The sequence below is a fragment of the Naegleria gruberi genome (assembly GCF_000004985.1).
Source record: "Naegleria gruberi genomic scaffold NAEGRscaffold_15, whole genome shotgun sequence".
Classification (NCBI taxonomy): domain Eukaryota; phylum Heterolobosea; class Eutetramitea; order Acrasida; family Naegleriidae; genus Naegleria; species Naegleria gruberi.
The window spans coordinates 42,381-62,521 of NW_003163312.1; the positions used below are offsets into that span (position 1 = coordinate 42,381).

At 29.0% G+C, this 20,141-nt stretch overlaps 6 protein-coding genes across 6 annotated transcripts; 3 read left to right on the forward strand and 3 right to left on the reverse strand.

Annotated features, from left to right (window-relative positions):
* Window positions 1-1,339: 1,339 nt before the first annotated feature.
* NAEGRDRAFT_47805 (rasGEF domain-containing protein) lies at window positions 1,340-9,346 on the reverse strand (the record flags this gene model as incomplete). Its single annotated transcript, XM_002679004.1, has 1 exon — window positions 1,340-9,346. One exon carries the CDS (start codon window positions 9,344-9,346, stop codon window positions 1,340-1,342), a length of 8,007 nt encoding a protein of 2,668 aa, XP_002679050.1.
* Window positions 9,347-10,010: 664 nt separating this feature from the next.
* On the forward strand, window positions 10,011-11,291 carry NAEGRDRAFT_47806 (uncharacterized protein; the record flags this gene model as incomplete). The annotated part of the gene is made up of 1 exon (XM_002678897.1): window positions 10,011-11,291. One exon carries the CDS (start codon window positions 10,011-10,013, stop codon window positions 11,289-11,291), a length of 1,281 nt encoding a protein of 426 aa, XP_002678943.1.
* Window positions 11,292-11,992: 701 nt separating this feature from the next.
* NAEGRDRAFT_47807 (uncharacterized protein) lies at window positions 11,993-13,675 on the reverse strand (the record flags this gene model as incomplete). The annotated part of the gene is made up of 1 exon (XM_002679005.1): window positions 11,993-13,675. The coding sequence occupies one exon, from the start codon at window positions 13,673-13,675 to the stop codon at window positions 11,993-11,995; it is 1,683 nt and encodes a 560-aa protein (XP_002679051.1).
* A 356-nt stretch (window positions 13,676-14,031) lies between these two features.
* On the forward strand, window positions 14,032-16,061 carry NAEGRDRAFT_65631 (uncharacterized protein; the record flags this gene model as incomplete). The annotated part of the gene is made up of 2 exons (XM_002678898.1): window positions 14,032-15,605; window positions 15,650-16,061. 2 exons carry the CDS (start codon window positions 14,032-14,034, stop codon window positions 16,059-16,061), a joined length of 1,986 nt encoding a protein of 661 aa, XP_002678944.1.
* A 1,863-nt stretch (window positions 16,062-17,924) lies between these two features.
* Window positions 17,925-19,241, forward strand: NAEGRDRAFT_65632 (uncharacterized protein; the record flags this gene model as incomplete). The annotated part of the gene is made up of 5 exons (XM_002678899.1): window positions 17,925-18,067; window positions 18,147-18,352; window positions 18,394-18,831; window positions 18,876-18,936; window positions 18,983-19,241. 5 exons carry the CDS (start codon window positions 17,925-17,927, stop codon window positions 19,239-19,241), a joined length of 1,107 nt encoding a protein of 368 aa, XP_002678945.1.
* Window positions 19,242-19,315: 74 nt separating this feature from the next.
* On the reverse strand, window positions 19,316-19,969 carry NAEGRDRAFT_65633 (uncharacterized protein; the record flags this gene model as incomplete). Its single annotated transcript, XM_002679006.1, has 1 exon — window positions 19,316-19,969. One exon carries the CDS (start codon window positions 19,967-19,969, stop codon window positions 19,316-19,318), a length of 654 nt encoding a protein of 217 aa, XP_002679052.1.
* Window positions 19,970-20,141: the final 172 nt, after the last annotated feature.

Below are 20,141 nucleotides of genomic sequence, written 5' to 3' on the forward strand. Positions count from 1 at the left end.
TCGAAATAATACTAATAATAATAATAGTATGAATAAGAATGGTAAACAAAGAATGAATCATCAATCCAATAATAATAATAGTAATAATAATAATAACAATGAAAATAATTCATCATTTAAAAGAATGAAAAATAATAATTTATATGAATTATTATTAATATGTAAAAGTAGAACAATTATTAATGATCAATTTAATATTTCTTTACCTGATACAAATATATATAGCTTTTTTAAACATGTAACACCTAAATATAGTAGTTATGAAAATCAAGAATTATTAAATAATTATAAATTAAAAGATTTATGGAATTTTTATGATGAACCATATGGTGTTGGTATTCCAATTAAATTACCAAAACATTCAAATAGAGAGAGTGTTTATTTTGTACCACATTTAAGTGCAATTAAATTAGTTGCTACTAATATTAATACTACTACTACTACTAGTAGCAGTACATTAATTAATAATATTAATAATATTACTGAATCAACAACTGAATCAATAACATCTAATAGTAGTTCTAATAGTAGTAGTAATAATAATGTGACTTGTAATACTTGTAATAATCAACAACAACAACAATTGAATGATCAAGCAGCTGATGAAAATTCAGATAAAATTTTATTTGAATTTTATGAAACAGTTACACCTGATTTGAGATATCCATTCATTGATAAAATGGAAGAATTATCTAAGGATTGTCCATTCTTAATGGAAGGTACAATTAGTGAATTAAATTTAGATAAGAGTTGGTTTTCAATTGCATGGTATCCAATTTTATGTCATAATCATACAATGAATTGGTTAAAAGGACAAATGATTACCTATCACAAATTATCACCATCCTATCATGCTATTGATACAAGCTTTTTATCTTGTGTTAAACCTAAAAATGAATTTGATGAATTAATTAATGAAAAGAAATTATCAGCAAATTTGAATATTAATAATAATAATAGCAGTAATAGTAGTAGTACATCAACATCACCAGCTTTATCAAATATTCAATATTATTCACCTATTATTGGATTCTTACCTTACAAATTAAGAAATGAAACTTGGTTTTATGATTTTAAGAGAGGAAATAATCAATTAACAGCACCACTTTATTTATTACAATCTTGTCATAGATTACAACGATTCTCCAATCCAAATACTATGCATCCTGATTACCATCATTGTTTGAAAAATAGTCCAGAATTAGGTCTCATTCCACATTTCCATCAATCCTCAAACAATAACCATCACAACAATAATGGTAATAACTCAATAAAAGAATAGTTTTTTTTAAAGTAATAGTTTTCACATTGTTTTCTCTTCACAAACTCTGATAATTTATTATTCAGATTCTAATTGATTTGAAAGTTCTAATGCTTCTGATTGAGTTTGAATTAAATCTGATGGAACATCAACACATAAAATCTTAATTAAATATGGAATAGATTCAAAATTATATCCAACTTCTTGATAACTCTTAAAGTGTTGTAAAATCTCTACCAATTTAATACATTTACCAAAGTTAATAAATATAGTACCATTTGATTGTCTAAAGGTAGGTTCAATATCACATTCTTTCAATTCATCTAAATAGGAATTTACCAATGGAATGATTGGTAATTTAATTGAATTTAATCGATTAATTAAATTCTCTCTTGCTTGTGGATTTTTATCTGAAAAGTAAGTTTCATGATATAAACGATAAATCTTTTTAGATTCCTTTGACCAACTCTTATTTAATCTCAAAATGGCATGATTACTCAATCCACAATATATTGAATATAATCCAAATAAATTATTCATGGCAAATAATTCTTCACATATTTGATTAAATTTGTTAATAATTTCAATTCTCTTATTTAAATCTCTTTCACGTAAAATTAAAGTCACAACCCACAATTCACAATCTCTCTTTCTCTCTAATAGTGAAGAGAGATGTGGTAAATAATCTTTTTGTTTGGTGGATGCACAAATTTCCTTATTATCAATTTGTTTAAAGAATTCAAAATCTATTAAAGTTAATTGTCTTGCAATTTCAGTTGAATTCCATGCAAGTAAATCAAATGAAGGAACAAATGAAGTTAGTAAATTCAATTTCAATTTGGAAAATCCATTTGGAATGATTGGATTTGGTTTCTTTTTAGAATCTTCATTGGATTGTTCTTTAATTCCCAATAAACAATTAATGAGTGATGATTTAACTTGTTCTAACAAGTAAAAACATTCAAATGCAACTTGTTTAATAACAAGTGTCAAATCATTATCTAAAAATTGAATTAAATTACAAATGAATGGTTGTGTCATATCTGTGAAATGTTTTTCAATCCACAACTTGATTGAAAGTGTAATATTTAACACCATTTCACTCTTATGTTCAATTTCAGGATCTTGAGCAAATTTAAATAAAATCTGACGAATCATGAGCAATAATTGATGTGGTGTTGTAAAGAATAAATAACTTGAAAAGAATATCTCTGCATAGGTTAATTTAAAATCCAAATTATTGTTGTTAGCAACATTTGCACCACCACTACCATTTGAAATATTTGATTGTAAATTACTATTACTTGATTGAGTATTGTTATTAATTGGAGATGATACTTGATTATTAGATGATGATAGCAGTAAACTATTTGTATAAATATTTGGATTGATAAATAATTTTTCAACAAGATTTTCCAATTTTGAAAAATTCATCTTTTCCAACTCCTCAACTGATAAATGTGGAGTATCTCTATTAACATGTAAAGTACCACCCAATTTTAATAGATATTCCTTATGTGATTGTTGTTTTTGTATTAAATCTTCAATTGAATCAACTTGTTCATGTTGATAAATTTCAATCAAATCGTACAAGACATCACGAACACTTGAAAAAGTTTCAGTCAAAGTTGGGAAATAACAATAGGATAATACACTTGCTAATATTGATTTCCATTTAGGATTTCTATCTGAAAGTAATTGTGTTAAATGTGTTTTATCAAATGTTAAATGTGACATTCCAATTTTAGCTGTTAATTGTGTTGGAATGTTAAATTGTTTTGTTGTTGTTGTTGATAGTTTAATATTACTTTCATTAGAATTATTAACATCACTATTATTACCACCATTATTATTATTAGTATTATTACTATTGTTATTATTATTACTATTAATATTAATATCATTTAATTTAATATGTTCATTAATAAATATAAAAGGTTTAAAAGTTTCTAAAAATGGTTCTAAATAAGATTGAAATAAAACTCTCTTATGTTCTGAATCCAAATAAGGAGATAATAAAACAACAGATAAAAGGAAATGTAAAGACTTGTCAAAAATTTCATAAAAAACTAAAGTTTGTGAATCATTTTCATAAATTGAAATTGTCAATTCATCAATTAATTGTTTCATTTCCATTGAACATGTTTCATCACTGAAACCTCCTTGACCTTGACCTCCTAATAAATGATTAATTAGTAAATCTTTAAATTTAGATAAAAGTTGATTTGTTTTTTCACTAAATATTTCACTTTTAGGTTTTAAATATAAATTTACAATAATCTTGTTAAATAATTCCATATAAACTTCATGAAAACAAATTTGTACTTGATTTTGATTATGAATATTCATTAACATGACAGTTACTTGTAAAATGTCAACTAATGAAAGAATTTTTTCAGATTCAAGTGAAGAGAAATATTCAACAATCTTTTCATCACTTGAATTCTTTAAAATGTGATAAAAACATGCAAATAAATCTCCCAATTCATCTTTAAATGTAATACAATCAGAAATTGAATCTTTTTGTTCAATTACTTTTTTAACAAAATCAAAATATAAATTTCCAATAAAATTTCGATCTTTTTGTGATTGAATTCTAGAATCAAAATCTAATTTTGTTAAATGATTCTTTAAAATTCTCAATGATAAACCTTTCAATTCATCAGTTTTTTGTGTTAAACCATAAATAATACAATCAATTAATTTGGAAATTATAAATTGATTCTCAGAATTTTGAATAATAAAGAAAATATCATCATGTTCAATAAATAATTCAAGAAATTGTAAAATATAGAAAATTGCAACATCTCTTGTCTTGTCATTTGATAACTTGTCTTGGAAATAACTAAAATATTCAATCATTATTTCTCTAATATATTTAAAATCAAGAATTGGAACTAAATCTCTCAAAAATAATGAAAAATCCAAATTAAAATTGGTAGCAGCTGCATAAATAGCTGCATCTTTAAATCTCTTCTCATAACACTCCAATAGGAGAGGTGCAATGGTGTGAATTAATTGTTTCAATCGACTCATGAAAATGTTTGGATCAAATTGTTGAGAGGAAACCTTTTTAAATTCCTCATCTCTCACAATGTGAATATTCTTTGTAATCAAATCAAAGAAGAACCAACCAAATTTGATTACATCAACTCCAGTAAAGGAAATTTCAGAGACTTTTCTAGGATTTGCCTCAGCAATAATCTTTTGAGTATTGAAATCGTCAATGACAATTTGTTTTTGTTTGCTACTGCTGCCACCACCACTGCTGCTGCCAGTTGAAGAAGTGTTGGATACTTTTCTCCTCTCACGTGTGATAAAATCCTTAAATTCCTTCACTTGACCCTCTGCTTGTTTTCCATTGGGTCTAGTTTCCATCGAGGTGAATAAAAAGGTAGAAATTTGTTTGTGTGAATCAATATTCTTTGCCAAACCATTTTGTGGTTTAAAATTGAGATCAGAAACCTTTGGTGAAAAGACTCCCAACTCTATGATTGGTTTCTTTCTATCTTTTTGTCTTGATTCTTGCCAATTTTGAATGAAATTTAACATTTCATCCATTAACATTTTGTATAATGGTTCTTCCATATCTGGATATTGTCTTGAAAAGTAAGAAATAAAAGTTGAAATGTAATAATTATTTCTACCAAATGAAGAAGAAACAGTTTCAATTCCACTTAAAAAGAATAACAAACATGACATGGCACGTGAAATAATTTCAGGTACAATAACCTTAGTTCTAGTTCCATATTGATTAAAATTCTTAATTATAACCAATGTTGATAATAAAGTTAAAAGACCATTAATTACTTTTGGAGTGTGATTCAATAATTCTGCAAAATTAGCATCTCTTAAATTATCTAACTTTGACATGACATCTAATAATATTTCCTCTCTATTAACATCTTCATTCTTTTTAGTAGATTCAAATGTATTGTAAAATCTATCACATGCATCAAGGAATGAAGCAGCAAATGGATCTTGAGTATAAAAAGAAGTTAACGCTTTTGTTTTGATATTTAAATAAGATGAATGTGACATTGGAATATCTGTTTGTAAACTTAAATAATTATCAACTAATTTTGGTGATTTAAATATTGTTAAAGTATGATAACCATCTTTTACAATACAATGATTAGTAACATCTCTTAAATATGCAAAACCAATTAATTGAGTATTTGTAATACCATCAGATGAAATATCCATATCACTATTTTGTGGAGCTTTTCCATCTAAACCTTTTGAAATATCCAAATCAAAAAATTCAAATAAAACATGTGACTTGTCAACAATATTGGCAGATGATGGAATTTCCAATCTAATTTCGTCATAAAATTGAGGTGAAATTTTCTTAAATGTGATTGAAGAATAAAAATAGTTAAATCTATTAGAATCATTAAATGAATCTGCCATTCTAGATTCTCTTGTTGAAGTGATCATATCATTCTTCTTATATGAAACTTTAATATAAATATTACCAGTTTTAGAAAGTGAAGATAATTCACATGTATCTAAATAAATATATAAAGTATTTCTTAAATTAAAATCAAATTGATAATAATCTTTAGAGTTATGAAGTGATTCAACAACTGGAAATAATTTGTAAAATGTATCGAGAACAGAGAATGATCCCTTCGATTTGTCCAATCTTTTCATAACAGTTTCAATGACATGATCATCCTGATCTGTTTTAAACATGGAAAAATCATTCTTGAATCGCATACTGGTATGAGATTGTTGAGAGGAAGCTTTGGATTTTCGAGTGGAGAAGGCATGTAAATAGGATGCTAATTTATCTCTCGTAGCTGTATTAGTTTGAAATAGGAAACGAATTGGGAGATTATTCTTATCATCATCCATATTAAATGTTGTTGAAAAATCACTGCCACCACTACCTTGAATAGGTAAATTAGTTGAACCATTACTTGATAACCATTTTAAGAATGTTAATACATCAAATGAACTTGAAGAATGTGATGGTATTCTATAGGCCTTGTTAATTTTAACTTGACCTTCTAATATTTCAATGGAAGAATTATCATTTTCATCTCGATTTTCATAGAAAATCTTTTGACCCATTACAATGAATGGTTGTCTCAACATACTCGCTCTCCAATAATCATTCATTTGTGTGAGATATTTCTTCATTAACTTTTCATTATTGGATTTATAGGCTTTCCATGCATCTTCTATTAAACCTCCACAAAATACCTTTTCAATGGTGAATGAAATGTAAACTTCTGTATGTTCTGGTTTTTCAAATACAAATAAAGCAGATGCCTTTTCAAAATTTTGTCTCTTGTTAATATTCTTAATATGTCTCTGTGTGGAATTTGCCAATTTGTTCATTGAAAATCCATCACTACTTGATAGAGAATGTTTAGGTTCAATAAAGAAACAAAAATCTTCTGTCAATTTAACTTCAGATTTGATATCATAGAGTGAAACTTTACAAAATAAAGGTTCAGGTAAACCAAATTTTGAAAGTACAAAATCTTCATATTCAAATATTAAATACATCATCTTATCAATATTATTATAGAGTGGTTGAACTTTTCTAGTTCTGTGACATCTTTCAATTTCCTGTCCACCATTCCAAATAAAATCATTATTATAATAGGAAATTACTCTATATGGATTTTCTAATTCATATTGTGTAATGACATTTTCTTTAAATTTAAATCCTTCAATTCTTTTTAAATCTTTAGGTCTAATTCCTTTAGCTTTAAGTTTTGTAAAAACTGATTCATTCTTCTTCTTCTTTCCGTAGAGTTGTTCATGAAGTTGTGAAACTGATTCACCTGAAATGATATCCATTTTACTCTTCTCAATATCGTGATGATGATGATTTGAGAAATTACCAGCACTCATACTAACAGTTTGTTGTCCTGTAGTACCAATAGTATTATTATTATTATTTGAATAACTTGTTGATTCATCGAGTGAATTGGTTGAGCTTTCAAATTCCTTCTTTGGTTTTCTTCTAATAAAATCAAAGAATGAAGCTCTATTAACTTGTTTTTGCTTATTCAATTCAGAAATATGACCAATACTTCTAACACGTGAACCTTTTGATTGATTTGAATGTGATTGATCGAAGGAATCTTCATCAGTTGGTGGATGATTTCTAGGACTTGCAAAATCACCACCTGTATTTGTACTTGCTGTATTATTATTTAATGGATTATCTTCATCTTCATCATCACTGTCAATTCTACCAAATACACTTCCTCTTCTCGTATGACCTAAATCTTCAAAGGAAGCAATTGTACTTCTTTCTGGATGTGGTTGAGTGAATGATTGTGAACTCATTTCAGCTGTCATTCTCTTACTTGAGATTGGACTTAAATTACTTGAACTTGATGTCATTTGATTTCTACTATTAGCAGGTGAATTATATGGATTTGATGAAAATGATGATCTAACAGCTCTATCCAATAGAGTTTGATGACGATAAGATCCTTGTAATTGAATCACTGTTGATTTACCCATATCTTCATACATTGAACGTGTATTTGGTGAAAATGCAAAATGATCATTAATATTATTAATATTATCACCTAATACCATTATACTCGATGAATCATCTTCACTATTACTATTAATATCTTCTTCATCGTCATGAGTAGTAGTACCATTCAATTGTGGAGAGTGTTGTTGTGAATGCGATTGGTGTGAAGTGATTAATTCTTGTTTTGATAATTTTTCAGCAAATAAATCTCTAGGTTGTGTAAAATTAATTGGTTGACTAGTATAACGTGGCATACCAATTGAACTATTATATTCAGAATTATTTAAATTAATAGCTTGATCTGAAAGTGAAAATTTGTTATAACTAGCACTTAGATTAGAATTAAAACTACCTTGTGAAACATTTTTCTTACTCAATTGAGTATTAAAATGTTCATTTGATAAATCTGATTGTGAATTTGGTGCAACTTTAAGTAAATTTTGATTTTGTTTTCTATTCGAAAGTGTTGCTGTCTTTTCCAATTCTTCAATTTCATCATCATCTTCAATATCTTCACTATATGTTAATTCATTAGAACTTAACACATTTAAATTATTTGCAGTTGTTGATGGTGATGTTAAATGTTGTTGTTGCGTAGTTATTGAACCACCAACACCAACACCACTAGCATTAGTAGCAATGTTATTATTACTATGATTATTATTACCAATGGTTATAGTTGGTTGTTGTTGAGGTTGTAATTGACCCATAGCTAATCTATTTGGATTACCAATCATTAATAAATGTCTTTCCAATTCATTTTCATAAAGAGATGATGATGATTGTTGTTGATATTGATTATTAATTTGTTTACAATACAAATAAGGTGGTGCAACTTGTTTATAATTAGATAAATGATCCATTGTTAAAACCATCCAATCTCCTAGAATCATATTAACAGTTTCTTGATCAATTGATTTAAATCTATTTGGTTGTTCTTCCAATCTTTCTAAGAATGGTCTTAAATCTGAATGATAACGTTCATTAATTGGTAATTCATTACAATCTTTAACAAGATGAAATGGATTGCTTATTACTTGTTCTTCTTTTTCTTCTTCATCATTATTAGTAATGGTAGTAGTAGTAGTATTAGTGGTTGTAATATCATTATTATTTATATTATTAGTAGAAGTAATTTCCTCTTCTTCTTGTTGTTGAAGTTCAATTGATGTACCTTCTATTTGACTAGTTGTTGTTGTTATAGTATTATTGTTATCAATATTTGATTGTTGTTGTTGTTGAAGACTCGACGATTCTAAATTATTATTAATTTGTACATTATTTGATGATGAGGATGATGATGTTTGACTAGTTGATACAATATTAGCAGTACTATTATTACTATCAATATCAATATTATTATTATTGTTATTGGAAGTGGTAGTGGATGGAAGAGAAGAACTAATAGTAGTACTGTTGTTGTTATTTAAATTACATAAAGATTGTTCCTCAGCAGCAGTATGTTGATGCAAAGGCTGTTGTTGTTCTTCTTGTTGTGGATTGTTTCGAATAATTATTTCCTCCTCAACATTTTGATGATGGTTTAATGATGGTGGAGGTGATGATGATGACATTGTTGTAATACCAATATTGTGTTAAAGGCTTCTTGGTAGTACTCTGGAAGGAGTTCAACAAACACTATTGGAAAATGTGAAGATTATTTTTTTTAAAAAGAGCTCTTGTCAAACAAAAGAGACATAACGGTAATTTGGTTTGACATTTTGACAGCCACTGACGAAGAGTTGACGTCCCAGTGTTAAAATTGTTAACACAACCGAAATGGTTCTAACTCTTTTGAGATCCTCAATTAAATTGTTAAGAATTCGGTACATACAATAACAACCAAGCAACTCATGATGGTTATGTGTAGGTTCGTTTCATAAATTGATTTAAAAAAAGGCTAAATTATTCAACACTACTGTTGGTTGTTTTTTTGTTGCATCACAACAAATTGTTATTTTAAATATTGCTTACCTAATGATATTAATTGCCTCACACATTATCATGATAGGAGGGTGAACGTGACATTAAATTAGTTGGGAATGTATGAATATCTTGAAAATTTCATCAACATGTTGATGCACCAATATATAATTTCTTCCATCATAAGAAAAGGCTTTTTAATAATTCACAAGCTACAACAATATCCAAAACAAAAAGCCTTCATCAACAGCCAGACAGCGTTCAACAATATTTTAGAATATTTTTAGGAGGGAAAAAAGAAAAAATTGAAAAAAAATGAGCAAGACAACAACAAGAACATCTTCGGAAAGTAAATTAGCCTTTACATCATCGGAGGCTATTAAAAAGATGGCTGATGGTATCATTTCGGATAAGAAGAATACAAATAATTTGGTTAAATTAACAGAGTTTTTAGAAGAATTATTTCCTTTATCTTCTCAAAAACATCGTAAACTTGCTCTTCAAACAATTTCATCACTTGTGGATGTTTTTAGTCACTTTTTTGAGGAAGGAACTCTTATATTAACAGTAACAGAATCAAAAAATCAAAAAGATGCTGTCGCTTGTGATGTTAGTAAAGAAAAATCGATACAAAAAAAGGAATATATGAAATGGATTTATGAACAATATGTTTCATTCACAAAATATTTACCACTTTATGCTGTTCACTATTTTACTAAATTTAATGAAAATTATGAAGAAATTGAAACTGTTATTAAGGCTATTTTGGATCTTTCTAAAAAGGAATTAACTTCTGCTAGTGGATCAACACTTGTTGAAATGGAAAGAGAAAGAAATAGAATTAACACTATTATAAATGAAGGTCCATTCGGTTCTTTTATTTATCATTTGATATATGACCCAAATAACAGTGAAGGAAAAGAATTTGTTATCACTTGTCTTAAAGAATATATTTTCAAATTCCATGATTTGAGATTTTTTGCTTACATTTCATTGACAAATGCTATCAGAAAGATTCGTTCAAAGAAGAAGAGAATGCTTACATATCCACAACTTTATGATAATGTTTTGCAAATTATTGATGGTATTCCAATAATTGATGTTATTGGTAGATTTTATTTATATGATGGTTATGATTATGATAGTGATGAAGTAAATAGTGATGAAGAAGATGGAATGGATGAAGATGGTCCAAATGAAGATGGTATTCCAGATGATTTTATGATGGATCCTGAATTGGGTGATTTGAGTTCATTGACTTTACCAAGTTCTCAAAAGAAATCAACAGAAGAAAAGAAGGAAAGCGAAGAAAAGGATGAAGAAATGAAGGACGAAGATAAGGAAAATAATTTACTTGATCCAGATGTTCACATTAATGCCTATACAAACTTTTGGCTTGCCTTCTTACAAATACCAGAAATGACTAGATCTGTTTATGAAAAAGTTTTGAGAAAGATGAGCACAGAAATTATTCCACAATTTGAAGATCCATTCTTGTTGAATGATTTCATTTCTAATTCTTTTGATCAGGGAGGATTGGTTGCACTTCTCTCAGTTAAGAGTTTATTCATTTTGATTACCGAGTATAATTTGTAAGTTTGAAGAGTTTTTAATACTAATTAATGTAGAGTTTATGACCAATTTTATAACAAGATTTACGCTATCATTGAACCATCTCTTTTCACTATGGATGATAGACATGAATTTTTCGAGTTGCTTGATACATTTATGAAATCTACCCATTTACCTGAATATTTGGTGGCTGCCTTTGTGAAAAAGCTTGCTAGAATTTCATTATTCGCACCTGCTTATGCCTGTAATTATATTCTTGCTGTTATTTATAATCTTGTTTCTAGACATCCACAAATTAGTTTCTTGGTTCAAAAAGGAGAAATTGAACCAAAGTATCTTTCAAGAATTCAAAAGAAATATTTAATGGAAAAGAATTCAGAAATTTATCTGAAAGATAACCGAAAGATTGTAGATCCTTTTGATCCAAATGAAAAAGATCCAAAAGAATGTAAAGCAATGCAAAGTCAACTTTGGGAAATTGAGACTTTACTTTATCACTCGAATGGAGAAGTTGCTAAATTTGCTAGAGATATTAAGAGACATTTCCTTGAAGGTTTCCCTCTTTTTGATATTAAGAAATATACAACCATCACAACAGAAACCATGTTTGCAACAATATCAGAAAAGAAAAAGTTTGTAAAGCTTTCAGGTGTTGAACCTCCAAAATCATTATTTGGAAGACAAGCTGATCATAACGTGTTTGGTCTATTTGATTTATAAAATTTTTACTTTCTTGCACTCTTTGAACTGCTTCTTGGAGGAACTAAACTTGTTCCATTTCGTTCTCTGTAAAGTTTTAACATTCTTGATACATCCTTAGTGTTGATTGTTGGTATTTCTTGTTGTACATATCCATCATATTTCTTAATGAAGGTATTCAATGAGAGATCAAAAAGGGATGAAACGAGAACAGGTTTCTTTACCTCTTTCTTAGGTGGAGCTTTTTTTTTATCTTCTTCAGGAGTCTCTGTCGGGCTCTCACTTCTATCTTTACTATTTTGGGAATTGAGCAAACAACAAATGTATTGAATTTTAGTTTCTTCAATAAGATAAGTTGTATAACTTCCAATTTTGGCCCTGTTGAGCTCCTCCTCTTTTGTCTTAAATAATTTACCAAGATAACCCATCTTGAAGCTCTCAATAAAGTAGTCCAGTGATAATTGAATATTATTTTCCACATTGAAATAGTATTCTCCCAATATTTTGTACACAAAACCGTCGATATATTGCTTGGAAGAATCCAATTGATACAGCATTTCAAAATCTTCCACTGTATCCTTGATAGAGCCAGATAATAAAAAACATGATCCTCTCGATTTGTAAAGGGCTGGTTCATCAGGAAGTTCTCCAATTGCCATATTGAGGCAGAACATTGCTTTGTCTGTTTCATTTCTGTCCATTAAGATTGTAGCTTTGGAGACATAAGAATCCACCAATAGAGGTGGATTATCTAGCGGCTTTTTGTCAATGCAAGATGAGAATGCAAACAATGCATCCTCAATTCTTCCAATGATCAAAAGCAAATGTCCATAATGGTTCAAATATTCAATGCTATCAGAATTAACTTTTACAAGAGCCTCATAGATAGAAATGGCATCCTCAATTTCTCCATTTTTTTCATGATTTGCAGCTGTTTTCTCGTATTCAGCACAAAATTGAGGATCCAAATCTCTAATTTTCTTAAAATCTTTCTTAGCATCGTCAAGATAACCTAATTGCGACAAGACATCACCTCTTAAAAAATAAATGTAAGGATCTTGATCATCTACGTCATTGATAATTCTGTTGAAACTGTCAAATGCTCCATTTAAATCTTGTAATGTGGAACAACATTTTCCAAGACTGACCAGGACAGTTTTTGTTGGATGTTCAATTTTCAAATATTTCTCAAATTCTCTTCTTCCCTGATCAAAATCTTGTAAGTGAACATAACAATCTCCTCTTACAAAGTATGCAGATGAAACAAAAGGATCTTTTTCCAAACAAACACTCAAGAATTCAATTGATTCTTGATAATTCCCAGCTCTCCAAAGTGATTCTCCTAGCATATTATAAACTTCTGGTCCATTCATATCTTCTTTTATACATTCCTTAAACAATGCAGCTGCATCAACAAATTGTTCATTTAAATATAATTCCTTTGCTGTTTCCAATTTTCTTTCTCTTTCTAACCTTATTTCCTCCGGTTTTGGTTTGAAGGCTTTTGAGTTTTTTCTTCCCTTTTTGTATTCCTCAACTAGTTTTCTACTAAAATCAGTGCTCAACATTTCATAAGGTGTTTTCTTTGGTCTGATAATTGGATTCTGTTTTCTATACTCTCTTTCTTTAGACTCTATGAATCTTGAATGATACAAGGTTTTGCAATAATTCATATATCTGTCAGTGTAAAATTTTGAATCCCTCTTCATGGTTCCTTCCCGAATGGTTGATGTCTCGTAAACTTTGTTAATCTTAACAACCGGTTGATTGTATTCATTAAATACCACAACTTTTGATTTTTCATCCCTCCTACTCTTAACATTTGATGAATTGAGTACCGATGATGAGTTTAAACTATTGCTCGTTTCTGATGATGGCATGAATATATTTACAGTTTTTTTTATTTTACCATCAGCTAATATCGTAAATTTTTGGCGCCTATTATTAAATAATAGAAATATTTACAAGATATCTAACAACACAACCTATTTCCATCCACACAACAGCATGTTGCAGCAATAATTATAAAATTAATCAAGATTAATAAATAATAATATTAAAAAAAATGCTTCACACAACATCAACATGTACCTTTCAAGGTCATGAACTAGCCTTGCACATCAATTTAGTGTGTAGGAAATTTAGAAAAATATTATCGGAAGAGTTGAAAAGTTCTTATTGTGATGAACCTAAACATAATCAATTATTTGTATTGGACAAGATTCAAAATTTTACCTTGTCTTTTGTTACAAAAGGAGATTTTGAACAGAGAATTATTCCTCAAAATATTAAATTTAATGAATCAACAATGCCACCAAAAGAAAGGCTTTGTTTCTTTGGTGAATGTTGTGTTTCTTTAATTCAATCACTTTGTTTCCATTCAATGTCCCATTTTACTTCTCTTGCTGAATTAATTGATTATTGGAAAGGAAGAGAAGAATCACCTGTTAACGCCATGTTAGAATTAGGACCTCTTTATTGGATTAAATTATTTTATAATCAAATTATTAACACCTTTTTTGGAAATGAAAAAATTATACCAAAGTTAAATCCTTCAAAGATTTTAGAACTCATAGATAACATCAAGATGAAACAAAGAAGTCCTTCAAGAGATTTGAATGAACTTTTAGAAAAATTATCCAAAGTTGAAATTTGTCATGCTTTTATTTGTGGACATTTGTTGAATATTCTTCATAAATTCCAAGCTGTTAGAAGTATTGACGAAATTCATGATGTTTCAATTGAATTTTTAGATTTTATTGATGGTTTATACATTGAAAGATTTAATGATAGCGCTCTTTCTGGTGATGCTCTTTTTGAAAAACATTTCCAAATTCACCCTCTTCAAGAAGAATCTGTTAAACAATCTAATATTATGAAGAGAAGTTTATTCCATAATGGCATTGGTCCAGTGGCTTTAGAAGTTGATTTTAATCATAATAATAGAACATCATCACCATCTGTTATTTCTACACCATATACAAATTATGATGACGATAATGCTAGTTTTATTTCAGATAGATCTCGTGCAATGACAACAATAGCTCGCGATAATACTGAATTAACTCTTGAACAATTCTTGGATAAGATTGATGCAGTTATGCAACGTTGCAGAAATTGGAATCACATTACAAATTACTATTTGAGACAATATAAGAAACCAAATCATTTCCATAGAAATTGGATAAGATATGCTTTAGGTTTCACATTCACAGCATTTGCAAGTTATTATACTTACAAACATTTTGATGAGATTGTTAAACTTTCTAAGGAAGCTTACAACAGTGTCACTAGATTTGTCAATAACTCAATTATTGAACCACTCTATAATATTTATTCAATTATCCACTATGATGAACACAAACACAAACTAGTTTCTTTGGACGATGTTCAAGTATCTATGAAATCTCTTGAACGTATGGTGAATGATTTTGTTAAGGATACTCATCCAAATGCTACAGAACAAGAACTTACCATCTTTTTAGAACAAGCAAAGAAGGGAGATATTACTCTTGTCATGGAAACATATGAAAAAGAGTTAAAGAGGCCATTTGCTAATGCTATTTTTGGTAGTCTTGCTAGAGCATTGCTGATTCAAGTTCAAAAGCAAAAATTAGCTCTTGAACAATCAATGATTAGGTAAGTTGTTTATCTCAATATTTCAATAACATTCAAAATAATAGTATGGATTCATTGCTGAAACAAAATGAACTAAACGTGGAGCTTGTTGCTACTGTCCCAGGAGTTCTTTTATTCTCATTTGCTTATTATCAACTTTCATCCTATAAGAGAAAGACTGATTTTTCAACAATCACAGCACCAATGTCTAGACAATTTATTTCTATTGAAAGAATTTTGAATAGAAATATTAATCAGTCAAGACTTCCACTTCAAGACTATGGTTTTGTTTATTTATATACATGTAGAATTAGAGCATTGGCCAGTAAATTCTCAACACTCAATGAACATCCAAGGTTGAACAGTGATTTTACAAGTGATTTGAATGAACTCAACTCTGTGACAATGACTCCACATCAAAAATTCAATACCATTTTACGTATGAATAGAGAATATAAGTTTTTAAATGAACTATAAAAGGCAAATAAATGAAAAGAAGTTTAGCGTCTTTTAAGTTAGCTCTTCCTTCAAATTTTTCCAATGTAATATATTGTTCTGTATTTGGTAATATCAAAATAAAATATTAATTCTCTGACTTTTGGTATTGAATCTAAAAATTCACTTGGATAATGATGCTCTGAGTACCTGACTAGTCCTTATTTTGATTGTATTAAAATCGAACCTTCTTTCCTTGATTTATAAACTTAATACAATTATGAGAATGAACCCATTGATGCTTAAAGTTTTTATGTCATCATTTTCATCATCAGCATATTGTTTTGTTTCTAAGGCTTTGAGATTTTTTTTTGGCGCAAATTTGAAAAAAATGATTCTATTGGTTGTGATTGTTATTTCTCTCGTGTTGTATGGACTGTTTTATCGGGAAAAGGCTATTGATGAAGAGTGGGGATTTAATTATTGGAAAATATACGATGATTATCAGATGGATCGATTTATTGGCCACTTGTTTTTGAACAAGAACATATCACAATTAATTTTTAATATTTATTTGCTATTTTATATTAATATGTATTCAAGATATTTTAATTATTCGTATTTGGAGGAGATGCTTCAAATTGTTAATTTTATACTAGTTAATTATTGGGTTAATTTCTTGATCTTTAAATATGTAATAATCAAATATGGAGAATTAGAAAAACATTTCTCAGGAAAATATATTGTTGGAATTCATTCATTGATTTACAGCTTTAACATGTACTTGTATTTATCAAAGGATATTAATACGTTTGGATTTGATGCCTTATGTAGTTTATTGTGTGGCGATTTTCTTTCTCATTTCACTGGAGCTGTTTCTGGGATAATTGTGTATCTTTATTTTAATTCTAGTAGAGGAATTGTTGTTCCATTATTGATGTGTTTGGGAATGGCTCTTCTTTTAATTGAATTCAATAGGAAATGGAGATTAAAAATTAAGAATAGCTGCATAGAAAATTCGAATGAGGGTTTCACGTATTCAGAAGAGGAAGATCAAGATGAAAGCAAAAGTGAAGAGGAATACTTCTCAGATAATTCCATTTATTCTGTAGAATCAGTTGATTATGGTGGATACATAACCAGTGAAATGATAGGTTGAGACAAATAATGTAAATGTTGGCAAATCGTATTATTTAGAGACAAAATGGTAGATAGAATCAAATCTTAATTTTAGCTAAGATGTGTTTGAATAATACGAAATATTGATCAGGGCTTAAACAAAAATAGCCCAAGATGAAATAAGCGAAAAATAGGGTTATCCTTTCGTTATTCAATTGATTAAGTTGAATCACTAGTTGTGGGGTATTTACAAATTGAGCAAAATATTAGACACTGAGAAGGAATCATTCAAGAATCCTTGATTATCTTTACAATCAACATTTGAGAAGTGTAGCCATGAATTTGCAGAGATATTAATAAAACTCAGCTAATTCTATTTTCCTTTTAAACAATAATTGCCTCTTTCATTGTTCAAGGAAAATTAACTCGAAAAAAATGTTAGAACATCAAGAATTTGTAAAGACATCTTTCCATGAAGTAAAACAGGCGTCATCGGGATTGTTGGCAAAATCATATAGACAATGTCCTTCGGAGGCAAAGACTTATGCTCTTTGTGTTCATAAAAATGTAACTAGATTAAAACAGGACCTCTGTTCAAAGGAAATTCAATCACTTATGGAATGTATAAAGCGAGCATTGTAAATTTAAAAAAATCTAAGAACACCAAGTGTAAATAATGTAAATAAATAACAGTGAAAAGGTATCATCATTACGACAGGAGAAAATCATTAGGCTGGTTGTGTTGTTTAAATTTTCAGAGATTTTTTCTCTGGATGATGAAAAAAAATGATGAAACAATTATCGTTACTTTTTGTTCTCTTCCTCACCCTGTCGAGTGTGATGATGATGGTTTCCGCTGATTCAACAACAACAACATTAGGAGAAAAGAGTTATTGTATCAATGAATTGGATGATAGTTTTATTAACAAGTAATGTATCATCATGTCGATTTAAAGTGTTTTAATAATAATTATTATCTTGTTCATTGTGATGAAAAAACCTATATAGATGTCATCGTCAAGTACCAACAAACTTTTTAACAATGGTTGCTAATTTTGTTGTTCAATGGGTAAATCCGAGAACATTGGCTATTACAGCAGTCATATTTTTACTTGCAATTCCAGTTTTACAAATTGCTTCTGTTAGAAGAGATTCACAAATTATTCGTCATACTCTTGCCAAGTTTTTACACAACAAGATTGTAATTTTGAATTGTAGGTTTTCAGTTTGAACTTTTACTGAAATATTTCAATAGTTTTACATAGAGTCTGTTATACTCTCGTTTTGGATGTTGCCTTATATACTGTATTCAGACAAATTAGACCATGTAGTTGTACTACTGATGGAGGAAATACTTTTCAACATTTTGGAAGTCGATATGGAATGCCATCTGGTGATGCTATGAGTGGAGCAATTTTTGGAATTTTCCTTTTTGATGTTGCCCCTTATCATGGGTGGTTGGCTAGAGCTTTTGCCATTATCATTATCCCAATTGTTTGTTTGGAAAGAGTTGTTTTGGGGTATCACACTGTAGCTCAAGTCACTGTTGGCTCATGCATGGGTATTGCTTTGCATTACTATTCTACTAGAGCTCCTCAATTCATGATCTTCTTTGACGGTATTGTTCAAATCGTTTTAGGTGCCATTCTTCTTCAAGTTGATCCATCTCTTGTCAATGAAAGAGATTCAATGAGTAAGTTTTTTTAATGATTTCAATTTTATTTGACACTTTAATAGATAACTTGTTCTCTTGGTATGTCTGGGGTGTTTCTTTCCAAATTTATGTTTTCATGGAAATGTAAGTTCAGCTATTGAGAATTGATTTTATTAACTATTTTTAACAGTGGAAGATACTATTTCAAGAAGAAGAATTTCAAGAAGATCAGATATAGTTTGCAACACTTGATTTCCACTAAGCAAATTGGTGAAGAAGTTGACTCTGATATTGATCATGAAAAGGATACCAAGCATCTTGATGCTCAAATGGATGTTACTAAATTGACTGACTTTGGATTTACTTGTATTTCGTTCACACTGATGTCAATTATTAACTTCTTCAGTACAGCCATCGGCCAAGAAGGTTGGCTAACTAAAATGCACTAAATACCATAAATTAACTTATTAAAAGAACTTCTTTACTCACAAGAAAGCATTCTCTTTTTTGTGGATCAAGATGGTCATTTCATATGTGCCCTTAGTAAACGTATCAGAAAGTTCAATGCCTCATGGGTATTCTCATCTGTTTCTGTTGATCTTACTGTACACACTCCTTCCACTAAAAGTAGTTTTTCAAACATCATGTTTCGTTGCTCAATTAATTCTTGTAAATATTCATACTTCTTCTCGTTTCGTTCAAGTTTTAACCTTATTTCTTGCTCCAATTGTGAACAAAAATGATCAATATCCTCTTGTGATGTTGGTAAATAGTCATTCAGATCATCATTGTACATATCATCTTGCCTGAGAAAATTTTCAATATCCTGCTCAGCTAGGATGGGAAATAACTTCTTTCTGTATTCTGCATTCTTAATGTAATTAATTGGAGGATTACTCTTTTGTTTTCTTCCAAGAGCACAAACTGCAGTCTCTCTTCGATCCGTCACTTCTGAATTATCTATCGTTTCAAAATTTCTTGCAGCAAATGTATAGATCCACTGAAGGAATTCAATATTATCTTGTAACTTCCCATTTGAAATCTTATCTGATGGTATCGAATAAGGAATCTTCAATTGGGAAAATAATTTCTGTAATTTATCCAAATTTCCCTTCCTATCCAATGGATACGTAGCATTGAAATTAATTCTAGTGAGAGGAAGTTGCTCCGGAAACATTGCATCAAATAACAAAATATAAGCAACGCCATCACTAAATTCCTCCAATTTTGTATAAGCTGTTTCCAGTATAGCATTCACCCACTCCAATAATTCTAAATTATAATAATTAATTCCTCAATATTTGTTCTTTTTGATCAAAAAGTAACGTACCCTTTCTCCCTATTGGAAT